The sequence below is a fragment of the Onychomys torridus genome, chromosome 8, assembly GCF_903995425.1.
Source record: "Onychomys torridus chromosome 8, mOncTor1.1, whole genome shotgun sequence".
NCBI lineage: Eukaryota > Metazoa > Chordata > Mammalia > Rodentia > Cricetidae > Onychomys > Onychomys torridus.
The window spans coordinates 94,693,679-94,721,347 of NC_050450.1; the positions used below are offsets into that span (position 1 = coordinate 94,693,679).

Genomic DNA, 27,669 nt, shown 5'->3' on the forward strand with positions numbered 1-27,669 from the left:
TCTCTTCTATTAAGTTTAGTGTAACTGGATTTATGTTGAGGTCTTTGATCCACTTGGACTTGAGTTTTGTGCATGGTGACAGATATGGATCTATTTGCAATCTTTTACATATTGACATCCAGTTATGCCAGCACCATTTGTTGAAGATATTTTTTTTTCCATTGTAGTTTTGGCTTCTTTGTCAAAAATCAGGTGTTCATATATGCATGGATTAATGTCAGGGTCTTCAGTTCGATTCCACTGGTCTTTATGTCATTTTTTATGCCAGTACCAAGCTGTTTTTTATTACTGTAGCTCTATAGTAGAGCTTGGGGTGAGGGATGGTGATGCCTCCAGAGGTTGCTTTATTATACAGGATTCTTTTAGCTATCCCGGGTCTTTTGTTTTTCCATATGAAGTTGAGAATTTTTCTTTCCAAGTCTGTGAAGAATTATGTTGGGATTTTGATGGGGATTGCATTGAATCTGTACATTGCTTTTGGTAAGATTGCCATTTTTACTATGTTAATCCTACCTATCCATGAGCATGGGAGATCCTTCCATTTTCTGGTATCTTCTTTAATTTCTTTCTTTAGAGATTCTTATCAAACAGGTCCTTCACTTGTTTAGTTAGTGTTATCCCAAGGTATTTTATATGTGTGGCTATTGTAAAGGTTGCTGTTTCTGACTTCTTTCTCAGCCCTTTTATCATTTGTGTATAGGAGGGCTACTGATTTTTTTGAGTTGATCTTGTATCCTGCCACTTTACTGAAGGAGATTATCAGCTGTAGGAGTTCCCTGGTAGAATTTTTTGGGTCACTTATGTATACTATCATATCATCTGCAAATAGTGAAAGTTTGACTTCTTCCTTTCCAATTTGTATCCCTTTGATCTCCTTTTGTTGTCTTATTGTTCTAGCTAGAACTTCAAGTACTATATTGAATAAATATGGGGAGAGTGGACAGCCTTGTCTTGTTCCTGATTTTAGTGGAATCGCTTTGAGTTTCTCTCCGTTTAATTTGATGGTGGCTGTTGGCTTGCTGTAAATTGCCTTTATTATGTTTAGGGATGTTCCTTGTATTCCTGATCTTTCTAAGACCTTTATCGTGAAGGAGTGTTGGATTTTGTCAAAGGCCTTTTCAGCATCTAATGAGATGATCATAGTGGTTTTTTTCTTTCAGTTTGTTTATATGGTGTATTACATCGACAGATTTTCGTATGTTGAACCATTCTTGCATTTTTTTTTTTTTATAAATTTTTAAAACAAGGTCTCACCATGTAGCCCAACCTGGTCTTGCTTACTTGGCAGAATAAGATTTGTGTTTTCATAATAGACCAAATGTCAAAAGGGTAATAAAAAACAAATCAAAGAAAGAGACAAAAATGTCCACTTTATAAATACAAAAGGGCCAAAATCATTTTAATGTAAGCTAACAAAATCAATAGAGATTTTCTATTTATTACAGAAATATGAAGAACTACACCTTTTTAGAAGATTCTAGATACTTGATTAGAAAGTCTTTCAGTTTGGAGATGTGCATCATTTCCTTCATTGTGGTGTCTCTACTTCTCAGCTGGACCAATCCACTTTCTAAAGTCGTTTCAGTGACCAGAACTGTAAAGAGGATGCTCATTTCATCATACCTGAGAGTCAAACAAAACACATGAGCGCCCATACAAATCACCCCAACATCTGACACCTTAGAGTCCAAGTCACTTTGACTTCAGTCAGTCATGACTGGAGAGTGGGACCAAATCACAACCCCCCCTTTTCTGAAGCACAGTCCAAGTGAAGTTTTGAATTTACTGTATTGGCTAAAAGTCAGAAAAACTTAATGCCTAAAAAAATAAACACTGGCACCTGAGGGGGTATGATGAATGAATTTCACAGTGACCTCAGCCTTTTTTTTTTTTTTTTTTTTTTGCTTTCTCTGTGTAGCTTTGCGCCTTTCCTGGAGCTTGCTTTAGAGACCAGGCTGGCCTCGAACTCACAGAGATCCACCTGCCTTTGCCTCCCAAGTGCTGGGATTAAAGGCGTGCGCCACCACCGCCTGGCTGACTTCAGCCTTTTGACTTTAGCTTTAATGACAGAAAAATACTTGTGGACTAAAGTCTCTTAAATAAACCATAATAAAGCTAGGATTTGGTATATAACAGATTCTAACAAATCCACACTTCATTTATGACTTAACATGCTAACCTATTGCTTCTAATTCAATCATGAATAAATCCACACTGGCCTTCCTGATTTCCAAATCAGATTAAACATTCACTTTTAAACTTTTATTTTATTTACTTTTATTTTATTTGTATGAGTGTTTTGCTTGTATGTATATTTGTGTATCACATATGTGCCAGAAGGAAGTTAATGGAGAGTCATGAGCAGCCATGTAGGTGCTGGTAATCAAATCTGTGTCCTCTTGAATAATAGCCAGTGCTCTTAACCACTGAGCTATCTCTCCAGCCCCAAACATTCATTTTTTAAAAACTAGGCATGGTGGTATATGCCTGTGATCCCAGCACTCAGGAAGAGGCGGCAGGATTATCAAAGATTAAGGTAATACTCAGCTACACACTGAGTTCAAAGCCAGCCTGGACATGGATGAAATGTGTGTAGAGGGTAAGAGGTTCTTGTGCACAGATAAGCACTAGGGAAACCAGGAAAAGTTAAACATGCATGTTTATCTCTCCAAAGGAAGGATAAATATGAATGTTTGTCTTTTCAAAGTATGCTTATTTATCTTCTTCATGGAATGCTGGGAAAGGCTGTAGTTTACAACCTTGTGATCAGTCGGTATCTGTAGGGCCAGGATTCACCTGAATCCCCCAGAATATTGTTTATCCCCGACTTTCCCTCCTAAATCTGGAGCATTGCTTCTCAGTCCATAAAGCCATCCTTAAGAGTGATGTCACACGTGCTTTACAACAGCCTAAGTGACTTCTGTGTTCTCTTAGGGCCAGGCCGGTCCTGACTCCCTGGGCTATTAATGTTAACCGCAGTCATTCTCCCTAGACCCTTACCCTGACATGGTCTCTGAGTCTACAGAACCCATCGTTATGGAAGAGGCCGTGTGTATTTTGTAGAGTTCCAAGGTAAACATGTCTTAAGCTTTGTTGAACACTGGGGACTGAGTTAACTGTCATCAGGGTAACTTTTTTTTCCAAAATTGTACAGTACTTAAATATGGCTAAAATAAACTACCCACTCTCAGACTCTAGAAGGATAACCCAGCACGGGCTAACTAAGTTAGACTGAACCAAGTTTCAATCTTGTTTCTCTGAGGATCAAGGGTTGTTTGGGGTAGGCTGTAGAGCTTGCAGGGACCCGCCCCTCCTCCCCTCAACAGATGTGGTCCCAAAAAACCCCTCTAACTCCAGTTCCAGGGGCTCTGATGTCCTCTTCTGTCCGGTAAGCATTGCACACACATGGTGCAAATATGCACACAGGCAAAACACCCATACACGTTAAAAAAAAAAAAAAAGGTTTCTGAACTCCACATATGTGACATGGCACACCCATACTAGCACACACCCACACCAGAGCCAATTCAGCAGTGAAGGAGCATTGGCTGCTCTCAGAGGACCTTCCCAGCACCCACATGGCGGCTCACAGCTGCCTGCAACTGCAGTTCCAGGCTTCCATTGCCTCATTCTGGTTCCCATGGGTACCAGATACACAGGTGGTATACATCCATGTAGGCCAACACAGAACTACATAAATCTTTTTAAAAAATGATTTTTAGCCAGGCAGTGGTGGCATGCTTTTAATCCCAGCACTTGGGAGACAGAGGCAGGAGGATCTCTGAGTTCAAGGTCTATAGAGTGAGTTCCAGGACAGCCAGCACTATGCAGAGAAACCTTGTCTTAAAAAAAAAAAACAAACAAACAAAAAAAAAAACAAAAAACAAACGTAGCTTTTCCTTTCACAGAACTTTATGCCTTGAGCTAATTGCCATAGCAAGGAACAGTATTTGACAAGTATTTACAGATATATCTCAGTTCTTCAGGGATTAAAGTTAAGCAAATAAAATCAGAACTGAAAGAACATCACTGGAATGCCTTTCCTGGATGGCATTGGGTTCTGAGACTTTTTTTTCTGAGTCAGGGTTTCTCTGTGCAGCTTTGTAGACCAGACTGGCCTCCAACTCACTGAGTGCTGGGATTAAAGGTGTGTGCCACCACCGCCTGGCTATGTTTTACTTCTACGTACATGTGTCTGCATGTGCATGCTCACGTATGCAGTGCCTGTGGTGGATGGAAGAGGCGGCTGAATCTCTGGTGCTGCGGGTTCTAAGTGAGTAAGTGATGTGAGCATTTTCACATGGGTGCTGGGCACCAAGCCTGGCTTCTCTGGAAGAACAGCAAGCACTCAACCATTTCTCCAGCCCCATTTTAGCTTCTAGTTTCCAAGACAGCGTTTCTCTGTGTAGCTCAGGCTGTCCAGGAACTCACTCTGTAGCCCAGGCTGGCCTGGAACTTAGAGATCCACAGTCTCTGCCTCTCGAGTGCTGGGAATTAAAGGTGTGCACTGCCACCCCCCCCCCCAGCTCCAGCCTCATTTTTAAGATGATATTTAGAAGAGATTTGTTTCTATTAGTATAATGAAACTTAAACTAACTAACGACAAGGAAGATAATCCTTACTTTGAATAGAGGTGCTCTAATGAAGACTGCACAGTCTCCAAATAGCCAGGCCACACAGAAATCCCATTTTCTAGTAATTCATTAAGTAGCCCTTGACAAACCTGGGAAGAAAAAAATAGGTTTCAAAGATGAAAGAAAAGTGCTTGCAAAACTCTAAACCACTTTCTTCAATCTCTAAAATTCATGTAAACTGTTTAATTTTACAATGTTTGAGTTTATACACCGAACAGCATCCATCCGCTAAAAATGAAGAAATAAGCAATGCCAACTGAATATTGACTGCAAATCTTTCAAGAAATAGTTTTACACCAACCAAGAATTATCATCACTATCATTCAAAACACAAAAGGTTGCAGAAAAGCCATGTTAACTGTAAAGTCATGTGACAGGTGAGAAAGGGACAGCCTGAGAAACCCCAGCACGGCATTCAGGAAGTCAACCACACAACTGCTTCCTGACAACTTCCTAGCAACCCGCAGCAAGAAGGCTCAGTGGGGAAAGGCGGTTACTGCCCGGGCAGCTGAGTTCCATTCCCAGGGCCTGGACCCACACGGTGGAGGGACAGAACCACCTCCTAAGTTGTCCTGGCCTCTGTACCACACAGGAACACCTGCACAGTAAGTAAATGTAAGATCTTAAAAAGTCACGGCAATTAAATACATTTAACCCACCTGTCTCAGTTCTGCCGTCGGGCCTTTCCCCACATCCAAAGCAACCTTAACAGGGGCTAAACAAGGGTGAAGCTTAAGCACCTGCGACAAGGGGCAAGAGGAAGAAGGAATGTTAATGTATAGAGGGAACAACAAACAACAAAAACATAATTTTAGTTTCTCAGTCCATGTGAAATGGCAAAAGCACCTTTCGATGAAGGCTCTTCTTCCTTGCAAAGGAGTTCTCTGAGAGCTGGAAGGAATCGTAGATGTAAGCCATTGTTCCTAGGTCTAGGTCCCCATTTACAGACAGAACACAAGGAACCACGTTTTTCCGCCCATCTCGACCCTTCACAGAAGAGAATAAAATAAAGTACTATTTAGCAAAACTTTTTTCTTGTGTGTGTGTGTTTTTCTTTTATTTTCTTTGAGTCAGGGTTTCTCTGTATTAACAGTCCTAGCTGTCCTGGAACTCACTTTGTAGACCAGGCTGGCCTCGAAGGCACAGGATTCTGCCTGCCTTTGCCTCTCAAGTTCTGGGATTAAAGGTGTGCGCTGCCACCACTGCCCAGACTTTTGTGTGTGTGTGTGTGTGTGTGTGTGTTTTCAAGACAGGAACTCACTGTATAGCTCTGACTGTCCTGGAACTCACTATGTAGACCAGGCTAGCCTCAAACTCACAGAGATCACCTGCCTCTGCCTCCTGCGTGCCAGGATTAAAGGTGTGGGACACTATGCCCAGCTAGCAGAACTTTTTCTTAAAGTTATACATTTTAGACTTACACAATCAGAAAATAAATACAATGACGTTCAATCATCTGTCAAACCTAGCAGCTCTGCTCTCTGAGAGGATGAGCTGACTCACCTGGAATGGGCCTAGGCCCCAGAACTTTTTCAGTGCTTCCTGGGAGAGGCCTGCTATTTGGAAAAGGAACATGTTTACATAGTTCCTTTACTATGATTATACGCGTGTGATGGGGGGTACAAGTGCCAATCCATGCATCTGAGGTGAAGAGGTCCACTTGCTGTCACTCTTACCACGTGGGGCCCGGGAACTGAACTCAGCTGTCAAGCTCAGCAGGAAGTGCTTTTACCAGCTCAACTGTCTCTAAAATCCTGGTTTATTTTTTGAGCCAGTATCTGACTATGCAGCCCTTGTTGATGTTGACATCTGTTTCAACCTCAGGTGTTCTGGGATTAAAGGCATAGACTACACACACAGTTCCTGGACTTACATTCACTAAGACTTGGGTTTCATCCCAAGATATAAATGAATGAAAACTGGACAGAGATGACTCGGGTTAGTTAAGAGAAGTTGTTCTTGCAGAGGACTAGGGTTCGATTCCCAGTACCCACATGGTGGGCTGCAACTGTAACTCCAGCTCTAGGGAATCTGATGGCCTCTTCTGGGGCACTGCATGCATGTGGCACACAGATACATGCAGGCAAAACACCCACACAGAAAGCAAAACAGACTAAATGAATGTACACTGGAAGGATCTGGCAGATGCCATCTTAATCAAGTGATAGAAGAAAACATACTGATGATACCCATCGATGTTCCCTGGAATGCCCTGAGAAGGGCACCCCCACACACACACACAATGTCATATTCCTGGCACAAACACACATATCAGAAAACTTCGAAAGATCTGCTCAAATACAAAGGAACTAGCTTCTTCAAGAAAGCCAGGAACCTAAGAAAGGGAAAGGTAACTCTGGAGACCAGAGACAGGCCAACCCCATGGAACATGGTGCTCCAGACTGTACCCTGGGTCTGCCAAGCACATTACTGGGGTAGTCAATTAAATCTCAGGGGCTTTGTGGAATGGCTAAGAGTGGTGGGTTACTATTAATTTCCTGACCTTGATGTCTGCAGTTATGGTTATGTGGTTGGGCACTGTCAAAAAAAATGTACACAGAGTTATTAGGGAGTCGGTCACAGGATACCATACAACGATCCTTCGGTGGTTCAGAAAACAAAGAATCTGGGTAAAGGAAATAGGGGCTCAGGGTGACACAGACCTGTAACGTAGACATGCTCCCAGGATACATGTGTAGGAGTTCTTGATCTCCAAGGTTCCACAGTGTCTCTATTGGCTCCTTTCCCCAGGGAAAGCGGTAGTACAGCTTGCTTCCCTTCCGTCCTGCTTCATCCTGACAGTCCGTGCTGGTGAAGTCAGATGGACTCATAGCAAACTGCAAAACCAAGGGTCTCGTTGGTGTGATGAGATGCTCACCTACTATTGCTCTATTTCCTGAGATGGTCTCTCTATGCAGACCAAAGATCCTCCTGCTTCTGTGTCCGAGTGCTGGGATTAATTCACTTCTAGTTCCATAATTACCTCTGAGAATGAGGGTTGCCTGAGACTTTTATCCAGCAACTGGTTGAAAAGCAGTTAGGTCCAGAACATAAAGGTTCAGCCACGGCACCTGAGCTCAGCGTTATCTGTCCCGAGGGACCCCTGATACCCACTGGAACAATATACGCGGAGCTTTCTGTTTGCATCTGCTATTCTAGCTCTCCTATGAACTCAGCACAGCAGTATGAGAGTGTGGCTCAGCAGCAGAGTGCCTGTCCAGCACATTCAAGGCTATAGATTCCATCTCCAGGATTTCAACAAACTGAAAAAAAAAACCAAACAGGTGGGTTGGAGGCTCACACCTGTAATTCCAGCTAACCTAAGAAGGTTGCCACTAGCTGTAGGTCAGACTGAGCTGAAAGTGAGTTCCATCCAGGCCAGCTTGGGTTAGAGGGCTGTCTTGTCTCAAAAAAGCCCAAATCTGGGCCATTGAGATGGATAAGGTGCTTGCTGCTAAGCCTGCATGAGTTGGGTCCCCAGAACCCACACAGTGGAAAGAGAATGAACTCCCTCAAGTTACCCTTTGACTGCCGTACATTTGCCATGGCATTTGTGATGAGCTTGCTCCAGATAGAAATGCAGCAACATTTTTTTTTTTAAGATTCATTTTCATTTATGTGTACCTGTCTGTACGCCACATGTTTACAGATGCCTTTGGAGGCCAGATTCCTCAGAAGTGGAGTTACAGACAGCTGTAACCTGCTTACCTGGGGTGTTGGGAACCAAACTCTGGTCCTCTGGAAGATAACTGAGTCATCTCTCCAGCTACACAGTCTTTCTTTTTTCCTCCTTAAAGAAACTAAAACAAATGCGCGTACACACACACACACACACACACACACACACACACACACACACACACAACCCATAGCTACCTCAAGTTCTATTTATAAGCCAGGTGTGGTGGCTGCCCTTAAGCCCAGTACTCAGGAGGCTTAGGCAAGTGGATCAACATTGGGGGAGTGTGAGCACTCTTTATAATCCCAGTGCTTAGAAAGGTAAGAAGTTCAAGGTCATCTTAGGATACATAAGGAGCTTGAGACCAGCCTGGGTGACATGAGGCCCTGCTTTAAAAACAAGTACAGAAAGGCAAGTAAATAGAAGAATTCAATATCAATTATTGAAATGATTATGGCAGTACCTTTCTCCACCACAGAAGCCTATGACGCAACCAGAAATCAAACCACTGGCTTGAATTTCTTGCAGGAGTAAACCACACCAATGAAGCTTCGGTCTTTTCACCAATTCTTTGTATGTATATAAAAAAAAATCAGAAGTTAGCTTTTATGGAGATTATACGATGTATCCCAAAGTGGGAATGATTGATTCTTGATTATTTAAGTACCAAACCAGGTCTTCTGCCACATTTTGTACCTTTTAACACTGCTAGGTATCTGTTTAGTGTCCGAAACAGGATGAAAACACACTCCAATCTGAGCAAGACCATAAGGCAGCCTTCTGTTTACCAGATCCAGGCCATTAACATAGTGCTCCAAGGCACCTGTCAAAAAACAAACCAATCGCTGTATAAATCTATTGTACATAGGTAAACTGCAGTGAGCTCTGAGCTGTAATTACCATTTAACTTTAGGTAGTGATTCTTCAACTTCTGAGTGTGAACATTTTCAATCTACAAAACACTAAAAGAATATTACAGTATGCTAGATGTGGATTTACACTTGTTATCCTGGTACTTGGCTGAGGCAAGGGGATTGCTCACACTCTGAGGCCAGCCTGGACCACATAGTGATTTCAAGGCCAACTTGGGGTACATAATGAAATCCTGTCTCAAAAGGAGAAACAAAAGAATGAAATAAAGTCTGTCATATTTGAAGAAAAAAAGCCAGGTGTGGTGCTTTTTACCTATAATCCCAGCACTTGGGAGGTAGACAGGACCACCAGGAGCTCAATGAGGTCATCCTTTGCTACACAGTGGGTGTGAGACCAGTCTCTGCTGCAGAAGACCCTGTCTCAAATAACAAAAACAAAAACAAAAACAAAAACTAAAAAAAATCCCACCCCCAAACAACCAAATGGCATTTTTATGCTCTTCACCCAGACTTGTCAATTAACATTTTCCCATGTTTTTTTCTCATTCACTCCAAACACTGTTATCATTTGTTTCCTAAAAATATTCTCTATCATTAAAGTATAAACTTAACTAAGAAGGAATATCATCTAACATACGGCTGGTATATATATATATATATTTTTTTTCCTTCGAGACAGGGTTTCTCTGTGTAGCTTTGCGCCTTTCCTGGAACTCGCTCTGTAGACTAGGCTGGCCTCGAATTCACAGAGATCCGCCTGGCTCTGCCTCCCGAGTGCTGGGATCAAGGGCATGCGCCACCACCGCCTGGCGGTTTATTTTTTGTTTTAATCCTCACCCCAAACGCAGTTTTCAGTTTTTCCTTTTCTTTTTCTGGCTCATTAAGTAAGGACCATGGACTGTTTTGATTAGGCATCTTCAACCTTTCAATCAAGAACATTCCCTCAAGGCTGGAGAGATAGTCAGTGGGTAGAAGCAGTTGCTGCCAACCTAAAGACCTGAGTTCTGTCTCTGGGGCCCACCTGGTAGGAGAGAATTAGCTTCTAAAAGCTGTCCTGACTTCCATATATGTTCTGTGGCATACCCATATTTACACATACAAAATAAGTTTAAAAATGTAATAAATAAAAAGAACTCCTTTCTGTCAATTTGCGGTTTTGTTCTGTTTTAATGAGACAGTCTCACTTATGTTACCCACACTGAACTGAAAAGTCTCATTTTCACAGTCTGTGCATCCTTGAAGGTAGAGATTTCACTTAAGAGACCAGAAGATAAAAAAGGTTGATGTTTGGGGACATGATATATGAGATTATTTAATGCAATCAATGTCAAGAATATGAAATAAAATGCTACAAACTAATCACTTTGTTTTGTTTTGCTTTTTGAGGTGGGGGTTTCTCTGTGTAGCTGTGGCTGTCCTGGAACTTGCTTTGTATATAGAGCAGGCTGTCCTGGAACTTGGAGATCTGCCTGCCTCTGCTTCCCACGTGCTGGGATTAAAGTCATGCGCTACTACCGCCTGGCTCATTTTTATTTTTTAGAACTTCTACATCATGTTGTATTTAACTTTAAGAGAAAGATTCAGGGGCTGGAGAGATGGCTCGGCGGTTAAGAGCATTGGCTGCTTTTCCAGAGGTTTGGAGTTCAATTTCCAGCAACAATATGGTGGCTCACAACCATCTAGGACGGGATCTGAAGCCCTCTTTGGCATGCACTCAGAGTACTCATACCTAAAATAAATAATAAAATTTAAAAAAGTGAAAAAGAGGAAGATGAGTACAAATCAGTACTCATCTTCTAGATGGCAAGCCAAAAAAATTACCCAGCAAGGAAAAAACTATGACATTAAGTCGACAATTTCATGTACGTAAAACTGAAGAGTAGACGAAGTTTTTGAAAATGTTTTGGTACCAATGGAAGTTTAAATACGTGACTGAATCAAAGTCCTAATTCTGCGGGATTGAGTTCTATGGGGTTGTTCTTCAAACTGAATGTTTTCCCCATTTCCTCAGGAATAATGCGGACATTTTAGTATATGTGCTGCCAAATGCGGACATTTGCCTTAAGGTAGTTAACCTTGAATGTTATTTAAATAAAAAAACAAAAACAAAAACAAAAAAAGGAAATCTGGTCATTTCTTTCTCTGGAAACCCAGGGCCAGTTGCTGTCTCCAAACTCCTGCAAGACTTCCTTTCCACCCCAAACCTGTTCAGAAGCACGAGACGCAAAGAGCCGTACCGTGAAGAAGAGTCTCCCGTAGTTTCCCAGAAGTTTTTAATAAGTTCTCAAGAAATGCCACTAGCTGTTCTTTACTCAGCTCTTTGTCTTGCAAGATTTCGCGTATACATTCTGGAGAAACTAACCTGAAGGCACTGTCCCCGGCCTGCGAAGGGCCTGGTTCGTGGTGGAGGGCGTCCACCGCGAAGACCTGCTCCCTGAACACCACCATGGAGGACCACCACTGTGAGGCTAGGTTCTTTCGCAACTCTACCCCCAAAGGTCCAAAGCCCGGGTGGCACCCGCTCAGGAGAGCAGCGGGGCTGAGCTGCTGCGGCGTCCCGCTGAGAAAGTGCCTTCTCCGGCAGAGGTCTACCAGCGCCTCCTGGTCCCCTGTACGCTCGGGGGCCGCCAGCTGCTGCGGCCCGTCTGCGGGACCCGCACACCCAGAGAGCCAGCACCTGCAGGCACTGCGGCAGGCCCGGACCACGCCACCGGAGCGCATGGCTTCCGGAGTCGGGAACACTAGCGCCTCCGGTGGGAAGTCCTGTCTCATAGAAGCACACCGGACCCTAGGACGCAGGCGCGGCGGAAACGAACTGCTGCAGGCCACGCCCCCCGGAAGTGCGCCACCGCCCAGCCCGCAGCCTCCTTGGGCGTATCCCTGCCTCCGCCCGCGTCTGCGGTTGTTTACTTAGGGTTTTTCCGCGTTTGGCAGCTCCACTCACTTCAGCTTTTACACCATTCTATAACAACTACGGACTTAGTATCAACTCGTGTTTTCCCTAGTTGCCAAGACTACCAAAATGTTGTCCAGGACGACGCTGGTGTTAGCCTAGCGTTCACTCCCCAAGAGAAATGTGTTCACTACTCAGTTCTGTGTATAGTCTGGCTGGTTTCTCTTTTTTTTTTTCCCCAAAGCAGATAGGGTTTCTCTGTGTAGCTTTGTGCCTTTTCCTGGAACTCACTTTGGAGACCAGGCTGGCCTCGAACTCAGAGATCCGCCTGCCTCTGCCGAGATTAAAGGCGTGCTCCACCAATTGGCTGTTCTTTAAACCCGACCGTCCCTAATGCTGGCAAATACTGCCACTGGTGGCCCACTTCAGCTCCCTCCTGGGTGTGGCTGGAGCGGCAGGGTTGTGGCCTTTAAAGACATTCTCTCCATAAGGTCCAAAACCCAAAAAGGTATCCTCCTCCCCGTCCCCCAGGGTTTCTGTTAACCACCTTTGGCCGGCTGTCCTGGAACTGGTGTTTATAGACCAGGTTGGCCTCGGAACTCAGAAATCTGCCTACCTCTAGTGTTGAGATTAAAGGCCTGTCTGAACTTAAGTTTCCCTTAAAATGGTTATGGATCCCTGAGAGATCAGTAAACCTGCAGGTAACATGCTGTAATTGTGTAACTTGTTTGGGGAGTGTGATGAGGCACAGGCCAGGTGCTGGCAGCTCACTCCTTAAATGGTTAGCTCAACACTCAGGAAAGACATGATTTCAAGGCCAGTCTGGTCTATGTGTCATGTTCCAGGACAGCTTGGGTGGGGAAGGTGGGGGCTGCAAACCCCCAGTATGATGGCTCTACGCAAATAAATAAAAGGAGAGAATGGGGAGAAAAACCACATTTATTAGTTAAGACAACCACAGGCTGGACACAACACACATGCTAAAAAGTGGACTGTCTTTTAAAACTTCAAAGGTAATTTTTTTCCAAGCCCCACAATCATTTCCATAATATTTACAAAATAAAAGGCCCACATTAAGACATCGAACAGTAAAGTATGTAATAAATGCTCCAATCTACCTATAATTAAAAATCATGAATATGACTAGCCATGCCATTGGAAACCACTCAGGGTACTTGAGGACGAACCAGTTTTCAATGTATCAGCCCTGGAAAATATTCGCTGTTAATCCCAGCTCCCACCCCCAGCACATTCTAATTTGTTCTACATTTTATAAATAAGGAATTAACATCAAAGCCTATTTAAAAAAAAAAAAAAATCAAACTCCTTTAGGACTTTTGTCCTGGGCAAAACACACCATTTTCTGGGAAGACATTTAGATCTAGTGATAGCCATTCTGAAATAAAGCTGTTGGGAAATCCACTTAAAACTATGGCTATCTCCTGGATCTTTCTAGCAGTAACCACATCTCGCATCTCATCTTTACAAGTCTTTTGGTATGCTGCCCAAATTGATTACTTTTGAGGTTTTCTTCCTTGTGTTGGAGTACTGACTAGTCTACAATCTGAAGACCTCTAAAATGCCCTGAAATAATGGGAGACATTCCTGACTGCCAGTCTGGCTTCAAGAACCCTGGCAAGTTGGCGAGGACTAGAGCCTACAAAATAAGCTGCACTAAGGACACAGCCCACAGCTCTTGGGGTAACAGTCTGTCAGTTTTGTGCATTTTAGAAGTTAACAATACAGCAAAAAGCCAGAATAAAGTATGTCATCACTTAACTGTTTTGTAAAAGAACAGCCACCTTGTCATATCCCTGATGCTGAAAGCTACTGACAAATTTATAAAAATCCACCGTCTCTAAATTCTTCCCATGAGAGATCTTAAGGGCCTCTGATTCCCTCACCTCCTAAGTCCTAAATCAAAGAATGGCAAGTAGTCAACTTTAGTTTTTGTGTAAAAATAAACACCAAAACGAAAGAAAATCCCCCCAAATCATACTATCTAAGCCAAGTATTACATGACATTATATATGTAAAATAAAGTACAATTTCCACTTAATTCAGTCTTCAAATATCTTTTATTGGAAGGCCATGCATTGCCTTCATTTATTGTATTTGAAATCACTGTACAGTTACTTTTGTGAAAACACTGCCTGCATTTTCTAGTACAAAAAAAACCTAAAAATTGTTTCAGGAATGTAGAGAAATATCCAACTTAAATAGCGAAAAAAGTGCACCATAATCACTGCTGCACTGCAGTCATTTCTGCCTTTCCCATGTTTCTTAAATAACTATCTTGTCTGATAACACACAATATAAAGAGCAATTATGAAAAACAGACATTTACATATACTTCTAAAGTCTTATTGAGAATACCCTGTTGGCATTGGATAGCCAATCATAGGCGCAGCAGCTGCGGTAGCAGGATATGCATATGCCTGTTGGTTCATACCATTGTGCATATTTGCAACATTACTTCCATATTGCTGAGTGCTATCATAACCGTTCTGGTAAGTCCCTGTTGGATTACCAGTCCTAAAACTGGTCTGTATACCAGCAGACACAAAATTACTTCCAAAGCTCCCATTGGTGTAATTTGCAGCACTGTAAACACCATTCTGAGTTTTAGCCCCAAAATCTCTCTTAAGCAGACTAGAGTAACCTCTGTCATAATTTTCCCTGTCTCTAAAGGTATTAAATCCACCCCTTTTGCCCGCAGAGTATCTGTCACGGCGATCATCCTTCATGCCTCCTCTACCCCTGGAACGACCTGTCAAAAAAGTAAGTGAAAATGGGTCAATTTTATCTATGGCATAAATGTGCTAACATATGAGTTAGCTCTATTCATGCTGGGTTTTCAGACTTCTTAGGTTTCAAAACAATCTACTTACCCCTCCAATCCCATTTAAAATACTTTGTAGACGAGGTGACCCCAACTACCTGTAATAATATCTTACCTGAACCTCTGTCTTCGACCAACTGAAGCAACTTGGGATTAATTGCTTGGTTAGCTTCCCGAAGCACAGAGATAAGGTCGCTCACTTGCTTTATGTTATTGGGTGTAAAGAAAGTGTATGCTGTGCCTGTTTTGGTACTGCGAGCAGTTCTTCCAATTCGATGAATATAATCCTCTGAGGAGTTAGGGTAGTCATAATTGATGACAAATTTCACATCTTCCACATCTGTAAGGTGTTGCAGTGTGGCAAAATAGCAATGTACGGAGTTTTGCACACCACAACAGCCAGACCAAAAATAAAAAGTTAGACAATTGTATTCCCAAGAAGGTACGGGCTGCAAAAAATACAGTTAAAATGGTTATCCATTTCCTGTAGGAATACCATTGAGGTAGAAAAAAAGGGGGTGGGGCAGGAAAAAAAAAAAAAAAAAAAAAAGCACATGTGAGCTGTATTAAGTTATCCCCCGCCCATTGACAGCCTATGGAGGGAATGTTTATTTCTCCTTAGCACATTCCCAAATTGGCAAAGTCCCCTTACAGATCATCAAGTGACATCTGAATGCTTCTGCGCAGTAGGGCCACTTAAAAGTCTCACAGCAACCTCTTCATGTGCTCATGTTTGAGGACCTCTAAAAAAAGGTACAAGGTCCTTTGCATCACACTCATCAGTTGTTCAAAATTCTGGCCACACTGCTCGTCTTGCCAAGACCTTACAACTGCAGCTGTAAGAAAAACATACCTGTCCCCCAAAAGTTGTTTTAATGCACTGTGTCTCGTCTAGGCAAGCACTTCCAAGAAGCCAGGATTCACTTGAGAATGTGTCTCTCTCTGGCAGGTCTCGACATGACGACTACTGTGTAGGTGAGGGAGGAACTTTCAAGGCACTTTCTTTTCCCACTGACTATGTGTGAGAAGTTGATCCTGCTCTAGGTCTCATGTGCCAGTACTCACCAATTTGTAAAAGGCTTAGTACCTTTTAAAGCTGCTCTCTCCATTTCAAACTTGAACAAAAATTTCATTGAACATTGAAGTTTGGAAATATTTCTTCGACATTTCAGCAAACTCACTGAAACTCAAAGACCCACAGATCACAGTGAACAGTTTGAAACAATGCTGTACCATGGCAATCATGCAAAGCATGGGACAGATGAAATACCACGGCAGTGAACTGTGAGGTAACTTCCATTTTTTTCCCCCGGAGAGAACAGTTTATGGGGCAGAGGTGGTATGTTCTGCCCTTTGAAGATTACTGGCACACTTTCAGCTTTTCACCTCTCTAATCGACTGGAAGCAGCCAGCCGATCACTAGTCCTCCATCCCCCTCGAGTCCTCCGATTGTCATGCCTAGGCCTTGCCACAAAGACTGCACCTTTATGTGAAAAAAACTTAGAAAAAATGCAGAGGTTAAAGAAAGCAATAAACTTTCTTTAAAAAAAACTACATGGAGATCTTCTGGGAAACCAAGCCATGAATTCGAGTTTGTACTAACCTAGCCCTCTGGAGGCCACATCGGTAGCAATCAGAATAGGAGCTTTTCCATGTTTGAATTCTACAAAGACATACACGAGACCATTAATCCAAGCAAATGTTACCAAGTTACAAATCAATTTCATCTTATTTGAAATACATACCATTTAGAACCCAGTCACGTTCCTGTTGACTCTTGTCACCGTGGATGCCCATGGCAGGCCACCTATATCATCAAGTTCTATTAGTGCACTCACATTTAAAACCTAAAAATATTTAATCCCACAGCTCTGCCACCCAGCATAATATCCCTAAGCTGTTACCACTACACTGTCACTGAAATTAATGCGTATAATTATTACCTAAACTGTAGCACAGGATACCCACCCACAAAACTCCCTGCTTCTGATCAAAGTACTTTTGCCCTTTTCTAAAGTCTGCCTTGATGCAGGACATACCCATCTCTCCTCATTTTTCTGGTAAGTTCATCACATCTTCGTTTGGTTTCAACAAAAACAATGGTTTTATTCTCCTTCTCACTCATGATCTCTTCCATTAGACGAATAAGTCTAAAGAAAAAAATTGTTTCAACCAAAAATATTGTATGTGCTTAGTGAAACAGCTGAATGTATATCAACACAAGTCAAAACAATACACACATTAAGCCACTAAGGCGATTCTGTTCTTGGTCCTTTAGGAAAGCTCATGACCTATAGCTTTCCTTTCCTTACAGAAGTGTTAGGTACCAGCAAGCACAATATCCAAAGAACATGGATTCCAATGAGGACTGGCACACCACTTTGTGTGCTTGCATAGTCGCTAGGTTCAAACTCATAAGCTTTTTTGCTCACCAGTCAGGCAGGGAAGTGGTTTATTACCAAGCTATACCCCCCAATAAAGATTTTAAAGAGAATGTATACCACATTAAATTTCATTTTAAGACATCTTTCAAAACTAATTACTCTGTTGGATAAGCAAGATTTTCTCAAACTGCTAAAATTTAAACTTACTTTTCATCCTTTTCTACATCATGACACACATCCACAATCTGAAGAATGTTATGGTTTGCACTCAGTTCTAGTGCACCAATATTGATATGAATATAGTCTTTCAGGAAATCTTCAGCAAGCTGTCTTACTTCTTTTGGCCAAGTTGCACTCCACATTAGGGTTTGTCTATCAGGCTAAAAAATTTAGGGAAATAAATTAGCTTGCAAAGCAAAGAGTAAACTTAGAACTGATTTTTACAAGAACATAAGGATACATACTCTTATTTGATCCACAATTTTCCGTATTTGGGGTTCAAAACCCATATCAAGCATCCTATCAGCTTCATCAAGGACAAGGTAAGTTGTTCTTCTCAGGTTGGTTTTCCCACACTCTAAAAAGTCAATCAGTCTTCCAGGTGTCGCAATACAGATTTCCACACCTTTAATTAAAGGAGTAAATGTAAATATGTAAAACCTTCTCCCTATTAGTAACAAAGAGCCCCTTAATGATCATATACCTCTTTCCAAATCACGAATCTGTGGTCCCTTGGGAGCACCACCATAGATGCAAGTAGACTTCAAGCGACAAGCTCTACAGTATTCAGCAGCGACCTGCTGCACTTGCTGGGCCAGTTCTCGAGTTGGTGCCAGCACCAAGCACTAAGGGGGAGAGAAAAAAAAAATTTAACCCCCCTCAAAGGAAAAAAAAAAATGCTCTCAGCACAAAACAGTATACTAGGGCACTGTGTCTTTTTTTGGGGTAAAATGTATGCTGACTGTTCAATTTAGGTGGATGGAAGATTTTATTTTTTTTATTTATTTGTTTTGTTTTTCCAGACAGGGTTTCTCTGTGTAGCTTGGCCCTTTCCCAGAACTTGCTCTGCAGACCAGGCTGGCCTCGAACTCACAGAGATCCACCTGCCTCTGCATCCCAAGTGCTGGGATTAAAGCCGTGCGCCACCACCGTCTGGAAAGATTTTTTTTTTAAATTATGTACACAGAAGAGGGCACCAGATCTCATTACAGATGATTGTGAGCACCATGTGGGTGCTGGGAATTGAACTCAGGACCTCTGGAAGAATAGTCAGTGCGCTTAACCTCTGAGCCACCTCTCCAGCCCAAGATTTTATTTTTTAATTTAAGACAAGGCCTCGTCACTGAAGCTGGCCTCCAATTCCTGGATCCTCCAGTTTCTGTCTGGGATTACAGTACTGAGATTATAAGCATGGACTACTATATATAGGCTCTAGAGACACTAGTTTAAGAGAATTCTTTTACATTTAGTTATTGAACTCAGCCATCAGATTGGATGACAAGTATCAAACTTATTACTGTCCTTGGGCAGCACTAGGTTTTAAATTGCTACTCAAGTTCCATCCTTCACTTCTATAAAAGCCAAACTAGCCCTAGCAAATTGGGTGGGTTATGTAGTCTACAAATCTCTACTGTAACCACCAAAAAAATTTAAAGACATACTTACAATAGGCCCATCACCCCTCTCTAGGAATGGCTGATGATTTATGTGGACAATGGCAGGCAGCAAATACTATTGGAGATGAAGAATAAAAACAGCAGTAATTGTATTAAAATGCTTTAAAAAGGATTACCCAGGTCATCTCTCCCAGAATAGCAAGTTTTCCTAAACTTACAGATAATGTCTTCCCAGATCCAGTCTGAGCTACTCCAACCATATCCAATCCACTTAGAGCAACTGGCCAGCCCTGAGCTTGAATAGCAGTGGGTTCAGTGAAGTTCTGTCTTGCAATCACATCCATGACATTTGCTATAACCAATAATACCATTTTAGCAAAAAACAAAAAAACACCAACAACCAAAGCCTTTAGGCAAAAAGAGGGAACAAACGAAAAGGATGAAGATGAGAATTAGTCCTTACCGGGGAAATTTGCTTCATAAAAATTCAGAACAGGTTTTGGACAGTTGTGACCCCGAACTGTAATTTCCTTGCTTCTTCTGTACGTATCTACCTCTTGCTGAAAAAAACAAATCCTCTGTCTCAGTCAACTACACTGACAAATTCCCTATAACCTAGTAACAATTTTCATATGTACTTCTAAAAAATCCGACCCCACAAACAAAAACCCTTTTAGCAATAAAAAATACTTTATTATACATATTTAAAAAAAATAAGGATCTCACCCTGTAGCTCAAATACTGATTGGCTTGCCTGTCTCCCCCTGGCCTAGCCAATACACAATTTTTTTACAGAATAAATTCAGTGGGATACGTTTGGAAGTTATACCACAAATACCTCCAAATCAAGGCATTTCCAGGGTATGTTAGTTTCCATCTAATTAAGTAGAAACTGTTACCGGGTAAAAGCCACATTAAATTACTCACCGCGGTACGCCTTGCCAAATCAGGATGTTCCTGATAAAAATTCTTCTCAAATTTGGGCAGCTCATCAAGATTCCACTTCTTTTTAACTAGTTTCTCCCCAGGATTTCCAAACTTCTTTCCAGAGAGGGGTCCTGTTCTACTCCCTCCAAATCTCGGTGCACCAAATCTATGGGAAAAAAAAAGCCACCGTGAAAGAGTTCTATATACAAGTTTACACCCACGTTTTACTTAATGGCTTTTGATACTGAGCCAAAGTGCATTTCTGGAATCCCTCCCAATTGTCATTCTCTCGACAGCCACAACTGGCACACTATTTCTTTACTGTAGTCCCAAGCACCCTCTTATTGAGGCCAAACAAACAGCTTGGATTTATCAGGTCGGAAGCTGCCCAAACGTCTGAAGTTCAGATTACAAGGAGAGATAACAGCTCGAGACTCCATATACTCTCCCCACAAAGCTTAGGAATTAGAGTCTAGGAGCTGGGCAAGAAGGGAGGAGCTTAACAGGGTTATTTTTGCCACTGTTTTCGACCGAAGGAACTGCTGTTGTTAAAAGAATAACGGGGCTGCGCAGACAATGTGAGCAGGTGGAGGAGGAGGGTGTCGTGGGCAGGGTGGAAAGGGGTGCACACGCCGGCGAGCCGCGTTTTGGGGAACGCCGCGAGCCGCCGAAGCGCTACAAATCAAGGTAGCAAAATTATATAACGCGAGGGGGGGAAAAAAAAGAGAAAAGAGGAGGAGCCGGCGACAACCGGGGGAGGAGTCCCGGGCCGGGCGGCGTTCCCGCTGGGGCGGCGCTTCCTTCTTTGTCTCGCATTTCTCTCTGCGCCACATTTTCTCGGCGCTGCCATTTTGAGCGCCTCCGCCGGGCGGGGTAACAAAGGCGCCGCCGCCATGTCCGAGGCCGGCATTTTGTGGCCGCGGCTCAGCCGCATGGCCGAATCCGCCGACGTCCGCCACCCTCCCCGGCACGGGTGGCCTCGAACGCGCCCCCTCTACTCCCCGGTAACGCCGGGGGCCCCGAAAACACCCGCCGGAAGGCGGCTCGGACGCCGCCGCGGGCCGCCTGCAAGGCGCGGCGCCCCCTCGCTTCACACGGCCCTCCGGACTTCCCTCCCCAGCCGCGAGGGCGCCGCGGGTCCCGGCCCGCCCAAACCAAAAAAAAAACAAAACAAAACAAACAAAGCGACGTTGAGCCCAATTACCGGGAACGTCGCCTCTAAAGGGCTTTTTTTCCCCCTAAGTCGGTATCAGGAACCAGCAAAGCGCGGGGCCCCTCCCCGAACACCGCGGGGTCGGTCGGTTGGGACACCGGGCCCCTGCCGCGCCGCCCTCCCATCCCCCACCCGCTCGGCCTGACAGGTCCCTTCGCCACACTCACCCTCGATCCCGGCCGCGGTCTCGGTCACTAGAATAACTCGACATGGCGTCAATGGTTGCGGTGAGAGGGAAAGACCCAGTGAAAGAGAATCCAGTTGCGACGAGTCGCGGAGAGGAGGCCTCGGCGACGGCGAAGCCTTTGCGGGGGCGTCACCAGGCGGAGGGACGGCGGTGACGAGGCCGGAGCTGTAGACGCAGAGACCGATGGAAATGAATGAGGTGCCGGCTGCGTCCCGGCGGCCGCTTTTATAGTCTGGACCGCCTCCTCGCCGCAAAGGACGATGGGAGCCGCTCTATGACCTAATCACCCCGCCCCCCGGCGGGGGGGGGGCCTCAACGCCCGCTGGCGTTCCGGAATCCGCCATGTCCTCGCCCCTCCCCGCCGCGGGCGCTCCCTCCACAGGCGCCCGTTTATCACCCCCCACCCCCTTCACGGCAGGGTGACACCACTAGAATGCCTCGGCCCGCACTCATTTGACCACACCACCTTCTCTCTCGCCTTGCCACGCCTCAAACTAGCGGCTTCCCGGCGGCCAGTTAGTCAATAAGATGGCCAGCACCAGCCACCTCGCAGTCGCCACTTGAAGATGTTTACGTCGCCACAGACTCCCCCACGCCCATTCCCGAAGAAGACGGGGAGGTGGAGCCTGCCGTTGTCACGTGGTTGTACCCCAGGGCTAGGCGGGCCGCACTACTTCTTCGCTGGGTATCGGCGGAGGAATACCTTTCCACGAACTCACCGGAAGCGCGGCTCCAACGCCCCGGGGAGATCGGCCGGGCTGCTGGGTGACCTGGCTGCCTGGCCCGCCGACCTGAGAACCCTTAGGCGGGATCTAGCCCGCGGGGAAGGGTGTCTAGAGCCCGCAAACTGCCGCCGAAGCGCGTGCTGCGAAAGGAAGTGCTCCTCTGACGACCAATCAGCGGCGAGGAGCCGTTTTAACGTCCCTCCCTCTCCCTGCCCTCCTTCCCCGCTCTCTGGTTCCTACCCCCTCCTACCCGCTTCGGCTCTCTCCCGTGCGGCCCTTGCAGGACACCGTCGCCCGCGCTCTCGTCTCGGAGTCCGGCCGCGACCTTTCTTGGCAGTATGGCCAGCTCAGAGGCTGGTGAGTCTCGCTCGGCCTGCAGCATCCAGCTGGCCTCGGGCCGACCTGAACCGTGTCTGGGCTTCTGGAGAGGCTCGTGACTGTCGGACAGTGGTCGCAGTCCCGGGGGTGGGGTCCCTGAGTTTAGGGTCTCAGCCTCGAGACCTTTTGGGGTGTCCAGGCGTGGAACGGAGACTCGGGATGTGACAGGGATTCTTTGGCGAGTCTGGAACACCCGCATCCTGTCTCTACAGAGCAGTCAGGATCCTTCTCTTACCCGAATTTTGTGGGACATGTATTTTTTTGTTGTTGTCGTTGTTTGAGGCATAGCACTCATAAGATCCTTTGACGTCCTCCAGAGTAACCGATTTTGTCTAGTACTGCCTTTGAAAAGCCAGTTGATTTGGTTGTCTAGGACGCTTACCTCCTCACCAGGACAGCATACAAAATGGTTGTCATGGCTTGGACTGCTGTGAGAAATGGGCATCGGGAGGGAGGCATGGCACATTCAGACTACTGTCTCCAGAATATCTTCCCATCTCATACTGGAGATATGTCCAGTTCTAATGTGCCTTCTCAAATACTCAATAATTTCAGGATACAGGTGTTTCAAGCTTTCGAGGTTATTGCTGAAACCCTTAAACTTGGTCCTGCACTGTAGGGGAGGGTAAGAGCTGTTTAAAACAAAAAACAATGGAGAGCAGTATTATTAATGTGCTAATTCAGAGCCTAGCGATGTGTTTATGTTTACCTTCGTATCCATCAAATATAATAAAAGAGAAAACTAACAAATGCATTAGTGTCGGTGTTGTCATTATTCCAGTTCCTAACAGCCTAAATTAATCACTCGTTTGGGCACCAGAGAGATCTTAACTTACACAAGATAATTGGGAATTTGGAACCACTTCCGTTAGATTCTGGTAACTTCAGATTATCGTTTACAATTGTCTTAAGACATTCCTGCTTACCTATAAATGTAACTAAAAACACCCATTTAAGTATTATAAAAATATTGGTAGATTGATCTTAGGTTGCAAGTGTAAAGTTGGATTGGAACAATAGTTTTGACTGTGTAGGAGCTACCACTGGAAGGCATCCCAAGAAATAAATACATCTTTTGAAAACTTTTACTCAGTTGAGTGTTTGAAGTTTATTGACAAAGTCCTTATCTTCTACAGTTTTCAATGTATATTCAATATTTCATGTATATGCTTGTATGGCATTTTTTAAAATGTATATATGACTTTTTCTATTGCTATTCCCCCCGCCTTCTTCCCCAACAGAATGGGTAACAATTGCCAATAACCTTCTTTTTAAATGTCACATACATCTGAGGATACATGAACTTGAAGACTGTGATGCTAATGTTTTTATTGCACTTTATCAATCCATTTTGGGAGAAAAGGTACCAGGTAAGGGTACTGAAAATTGAGAATAATTTTGGTTATGTCTTGGGTCGTGGGTTTCTGTTGACATAGAATTTTATTTCCCTTTCAACATCTTATTATTATTATTATTTTGGTTTTTCCGAGATAAGGTTTCTCTGTAGCTTTGTGCCTTTCCTGGATCTCACTTTGTAAACCAGGCTGGCCTCAACTCACAGAGATCCGCCTGCCTCTGCCTCCCAAGTGCTGGGATTAAAGACGTCGACCACCACTGCCCAGTTTAACATCTTAATTCTATCCAACTCTGACACTAGTTGATTTAATTAGTATATTATGGACCTCACCCACAATAAGAGCCATGATGAAATAGTTTGGCATTTATTTGAATTAATACCCATCTATCCAATCCCATGTAATTTATTCATGCCTTTTAAAGTCATTATTTCTGTGACTACCTTCAAGGTTATAAATTTGAGTGGGTCTTGGAAATTTGTTGAGTCTATTTAACTACTAATTATAGATAAGAATTAACTTTACAGTGGGCGTACTGGCCAGGCTGGTCTACATAGAGAATTCCAGAGTTACATTGACTCTGTCTTAAAAAAAAAAAAAAAAAAGCTGTTTTACTTTGTTAACCTAATTAATTACTAGGAAGACAGTCAACGAATGTGACTTAGTGTGACTGCTCCTTTTCTTTTAGGTGCGAAATCACTGTGTGTCTCCCATTAAACACTGAAGACACCTTATCCTTAGATTCCTTACTCCTTCTTTGTCCCTTACTGATAAACATGAATTGCTATAAAATTAGTGCCATTTCACTCTCCCCACTGTTAACTTGAGTGAGTATCCTCCACATTTTCTAGAAAAATGGTCTGACTTGTGGATGTTAGTTTCAATTATCTAGGCTTCATCTTTTTGTTTTGTTTTTTCAAGACAGGGTTTCTCTGTAGCTCTGGCTGTCCAGGAACTCTCTTCTGTAGACCAGGCTAGCCTCAAATCCTCAGAGATCCACCAGCCTTTGCTTCCACTCCACCCAGAGGAAACACTTGCCTTGCTATTAAAATCTTTCCATAATCTCTGTACATTTGGTTATTCCAGATAGGGCATATAAAAGAGGGCTATTTGGACACCTGCTGTGGTTTGTTTTCTGGTTTTGTTTTTTGAGACATAGTATCACCATATAGCCTCAGTTGACCTAGAACTTTCTATGTAGACTAGGCTGTACTCTGCCTCCTAAAAGCTGGTATTAAAAGCATTGTGCCACCATGCCTGGCTGATTGGGGAAAGCAGCCCATAGTTAGGGTTTAGTATCTTTTTGCTTTGTTTTTGAGACAAGTCTTGTATTTGCAAACTCATAATGTTGCTACAATCTCTCCAGTGCTGAGATTATAGACATGTGTCATCATACCCAGTCTTGCTGTTATTAGACTATCATAATGCCTTGAATTTAAGGACCTGTTTATTCCTTTACATGATGCATCCATAGAATATACTCATACATTGGGTGAAAAATATTCAACCATTATATATAGAATATTGAAAAATAAGTTCAAATTGATAAATAGTCCATCAGTGCAGACTCTAGTACGTAGAGTTTAGGATCTATAAATCCTGTTTTGAGTTGTTTTGTAACAGTGGATTTTATGCACAAGCCTAGTCACAGACACATATATATGACAAATATAAACGATCTGAAATGACATGACTTTCCCTCCCCCACAGACCTCATAGTTATTTCCAGGAGTCAAGAAGATGATGCCCACAATGTACAAGCAGTGATTGATTCACTAGCTCTGGATTACCTTCAGGTCAGCTTGTCTCACATAACAGGTTAGTGTATACTTACCCATCAAATAATTATATATTTTAATTGAATGTTAGAGTCTTAGCTGTTGTTTAGCCAAGTCTGAACAGGAAAACTAAGACTGAGCTATAACAATCAGTGTGCCATGAGAGTCCTGGAAAACTGAACATTAAGTCTGTGCTAGTTTGGGTTGGAAAGGTATTGTGAGTATGTGTTTTTGAAATTTTTTTTGTTTGTTTGTTTTTTGTAGTAGTAGTAGTAGTAGTTTTATTTTATTTTATTTTTATTTTTTGAGACATTTTTTTTCTGTGTAGCCCTGGCTGTCATGCACTTCCTCTGTAGACCAGGCTAGCCTCAAAGTCAGAGATCTGCCTGGCTCTGTCTCCTGAGTGCTGGGATTAAATTAAAGGCTTGTGCCACTGCCGCCTGGCAGCAATAGCTCCATATAGTACAGTGCACCACAGCTATGAGAAATGATTGAGGAGATATATATATCAAGTGATCTGTGTATGTATATATATATATATATATATGTGTGTGTGTGTGTGTGTGTGTGTGTATGTATGTGTATATATATATTTGTTTGTTTGAGCCTGCCCTGGATCTTGCTGTAGTCCAGGCTGGCCTCGAACTCACAGAGTTCTGCCTGGCACTCCTGAGTACTGGGATTAAAGGTGTGCGCCACCACTGCCCAGGTGAGTGAGGATATTTTTTTTTTTTTTTTAATTTAATTTAATTTTTCATATCAGCCAAGGGTTCCCCTGTCCTCCCCCACTCCGGCCCCCAGAGGATATGCTTAATATACAATTTCACATTACAGAAGACAATCTTCAGTGTATACTGCATTTATTTATTTATTTATTTATTTATTTTGGTTTTTCGAGACAGGGTTTCTCTGTGTAGTTTTGTGCCTTTCCTGGATCTTGCTCTGTAGACCAGGCTGGCCTCGAACTCACAAAGATCTGCCTGCCTCTGCCTCCTGAGTGCTGGCATTAAAGGTGTGCGCCTCCACCTTTTTTGTTTTTTAAAGACAGACTCTCAAACTGTAGTTTGGTGTAAGACCACTGGTCTCACTGGTTAGCTCAGATTGGCCTCAAACTTGGCAATCCTCCCGTCCCATCTCTTTAGTGCTGGCATTACAGACCCAGTTTCCATGAACAGCCTGGTAGAACAGCCTGGTAGTTGTGCTCCATAAGCATAGTGGAGTGAGGTTATGAAAACACGTGCTTGTGAAGGTTTTTTAGTACAGAGCTGCCCTGAGCACAGCACATGAAAAGCTGCAGATCCGCTCACCTCTTGAGGTCAACCGAAGCACAGCTTTTTCCTGCCTCTGTCTCTGTTAAAGCCCTTTCCCCACCATGCAGCTCTGCACTCTGCTGGCAGTCTAGTTGCTGGGTTGGTATCATGTGCTCCCCATCCTGGAAACAGCGACGTCTGAGTATGCCCTTGGGACACACAGATCTTAAGCCAGAAAAAACAGATCACTTGAAAACATGATTTCTAAGGTTGGGGATTTAGCTCAGTGGCAGAGCGCTTGCAAGCGCAAGGCCCTGGGTTTGGTCCTCAGCTCTGAAAAAAGAAAACATGATTTCTAGCTTGTGATTTTACAAATTAAAAGTCTGTCAAACTTTGCCCATTTTTCCCCAGCAGCAGAGGAAAATCGGGCTTTTGGTTTGTTTTAGGTCATGGTTAAAGTAGATGGGCTAGACTCTCAAATAACAAATTTAGAGTCTGCCTTCATAATTTCCCAAAGGGCAGGGAAGTTCATCCTGACTTGCTGTTGGTTAGAATCCACTTTAGATGACATTAAAGAGGTCAAGTGTCCATGTTTTACCCGCCCGCTTCTCCACATTCCACCTTAACATTTATCTGTGGTCTCTTGTGGGCCAGGCATTGTGCTAGAGACTTTCCAAAGATTAACTTCCGGGAACTAGAGGTAGAAATCAGTTGAGAGTGCTGCCTAGCATGCAGGACGCAGGGCCTTTGCTCTCCAGTACGTCTAAGCCAGGTACGCTGCCATGTGACTGTAATCCTGGCGTTTGGGAGGAGGGGGCAGGGGGGGGAGGAATTGAAGTTCTTCCTCTACTGTTTGGAAAGCTTAAGGTCTGCCTGGGGTAATTAAGATCCTGTGTCAGGAAGGGGGAAAGGGAAAATGGTTCAACCTACACAGAG

At 43.6% G+C, this 27,669-nt stretch overlaps 3 protein-coding genes across 6 annotated transcripts in view; 1 reads left to right on the plus strand and 2 right to left on the minus strand.

The window, feature by feature from the left end:
• Positions 1-1,360: 1,360 nt before the first annotated feature.
• On the minus strand, positions 1,361-11,990 carry Polg2 (DNA polymerase gamma 2, accessory subunit). Its single transcript, XM_036198412.1, has 8 exons — positions 11,423-11,990; positions 9,010-9,136; positions 8,777-8,882; positions 7,298-7,471; positions 5,481-5,621; positions 5,294-5,374; positions 4,623-4,723; positions 1,361-1,623 (listed from the first exon to the last, which is right to left on the minus strand). Exons 1-8 carry the CDS (start codon positions 11,955-11,957, stop codon positions 1,458-1,460), a joined length of 1,431 nt encoding a protein of 476 aa, XP_036054305.1. The 5' UTR covers positions 11,958-11,990; the 3' UTR covers positions 1,361-1,457.
• Positions 11,991-12,999: 1,009 nt separating this feature from the next.
• Positions 13,000-22,069, minus strand: Ddx5 (DEAD-box helicase 5). Of its 2 annotated transcripts, none has more exons than XM_036194790.1 (14): positions 21,967-22,069; positions 21,228-21,412; positions 19,848-20,013; positions 19,384-19,480; positions 19,139-19,272; positions 18,970-19,035; positions 18,008-18,149; positions 17,769-17,929; positions 17,512-17,684; positions 16,960-17,070; positions 16,666-16,727; positions 16,524-16,583; positions 15,036-15,260; positions 13,000-14,848 (listed from the first exon to the last, which is right to left on the minus strand). In XM_036194790.1, the coding sequence occupies exons 2-14, from the start codon at positions 21,269-21,271 to the stop codon at positions 14,442-14,444; spliced, it is 1,848 nt and encodes a 615-aa protein (XP_036050683.1). In that variant the 5' UTR covers positions 21,272-21,412; positions 21,967-22,069; the 3' UTR covers positions 13,000-14,441. The 2 variants fall into 2 exon arrangements, with proteins under 2 accessions (XP_036050683.1, XP_036050682.1); XM_036194789.1 differs by lacking the exon at positions 21,967-22,069 and adding an exon at positions 21,714-21,799.
• A 1-nt stretch (position 22,070) lies between these two features.
• Cep95 (centrosomal protein 95) overlaps positions 22,071-27,669 on the plus strand; it is a 31,726-nt gene continuing 26,127 nt past the window's right edge. For all 3 annotated transcript variants that reach the window (XM_036194786.1, XM_036194787.1, XM_036194788.1), the window contains exons 1-3: positions 22,071-22,329; positions 23,592-23,720; positions 25,416-25,523. In XM_036194786.1, the coding sequence (XP_036050679.1) occupies positions 22,311-22,329; positions 23,592-23,720; positions 25,416-25,523 (256 nt within the window). In that variant the 5' untranslated portion in view covers positions 22,071-22,310. The remainder of the gene's footprint in view (positions 22,330-23,591; positions 23,721-25,415; positions 25,524-27,669) is intronic.

Bases quoted from the DNA above. Each gene is read 5' to 3' on its own strand.
- Ddx5 (XM_036194790.1), bottom strand. From the start codon at position 21,271: ATGTCGAGTTATTCTAGTGACCGAGACCGCGGCCGGGATCGAGG. The intron at 17,930-18,007 runs GTATATGATCAT...CTTTAATTAAAG, and splicing joins GATTCGTGATTTGGAAAGAG to GTGTGGAAATCTGTATTGCG. The intron at 17,685-17,768 runs GTATGTATCCTT...TAAATTTTTTAG, and splicing joins AAATTGTGGATCAAATAAGA to CCTGATAGACAAACCCTAAT.
- Polg2 (XM_036198412.1), bottom strand. From the start codon at position 11,957: ATGAGACAGGACTTCCCACCGGAGGCGCTAGTGTTCCCGACTCCGGAA. The intron at 8,883-9,009 runs GTACAAAATGTG...ATACATACAAAG, and splicing joins ATACCTAGCAGTGTTAAAAG to AATTGGTGAAAAGACCGAAG. The intron at 7,472-8,776 runs GTACTGCCATAA...TTGGTTTTGCAG, and splicing joins GGCTTCTGTGGTGGAGAAAG to TTTGCTATGAGTCCATCTGA.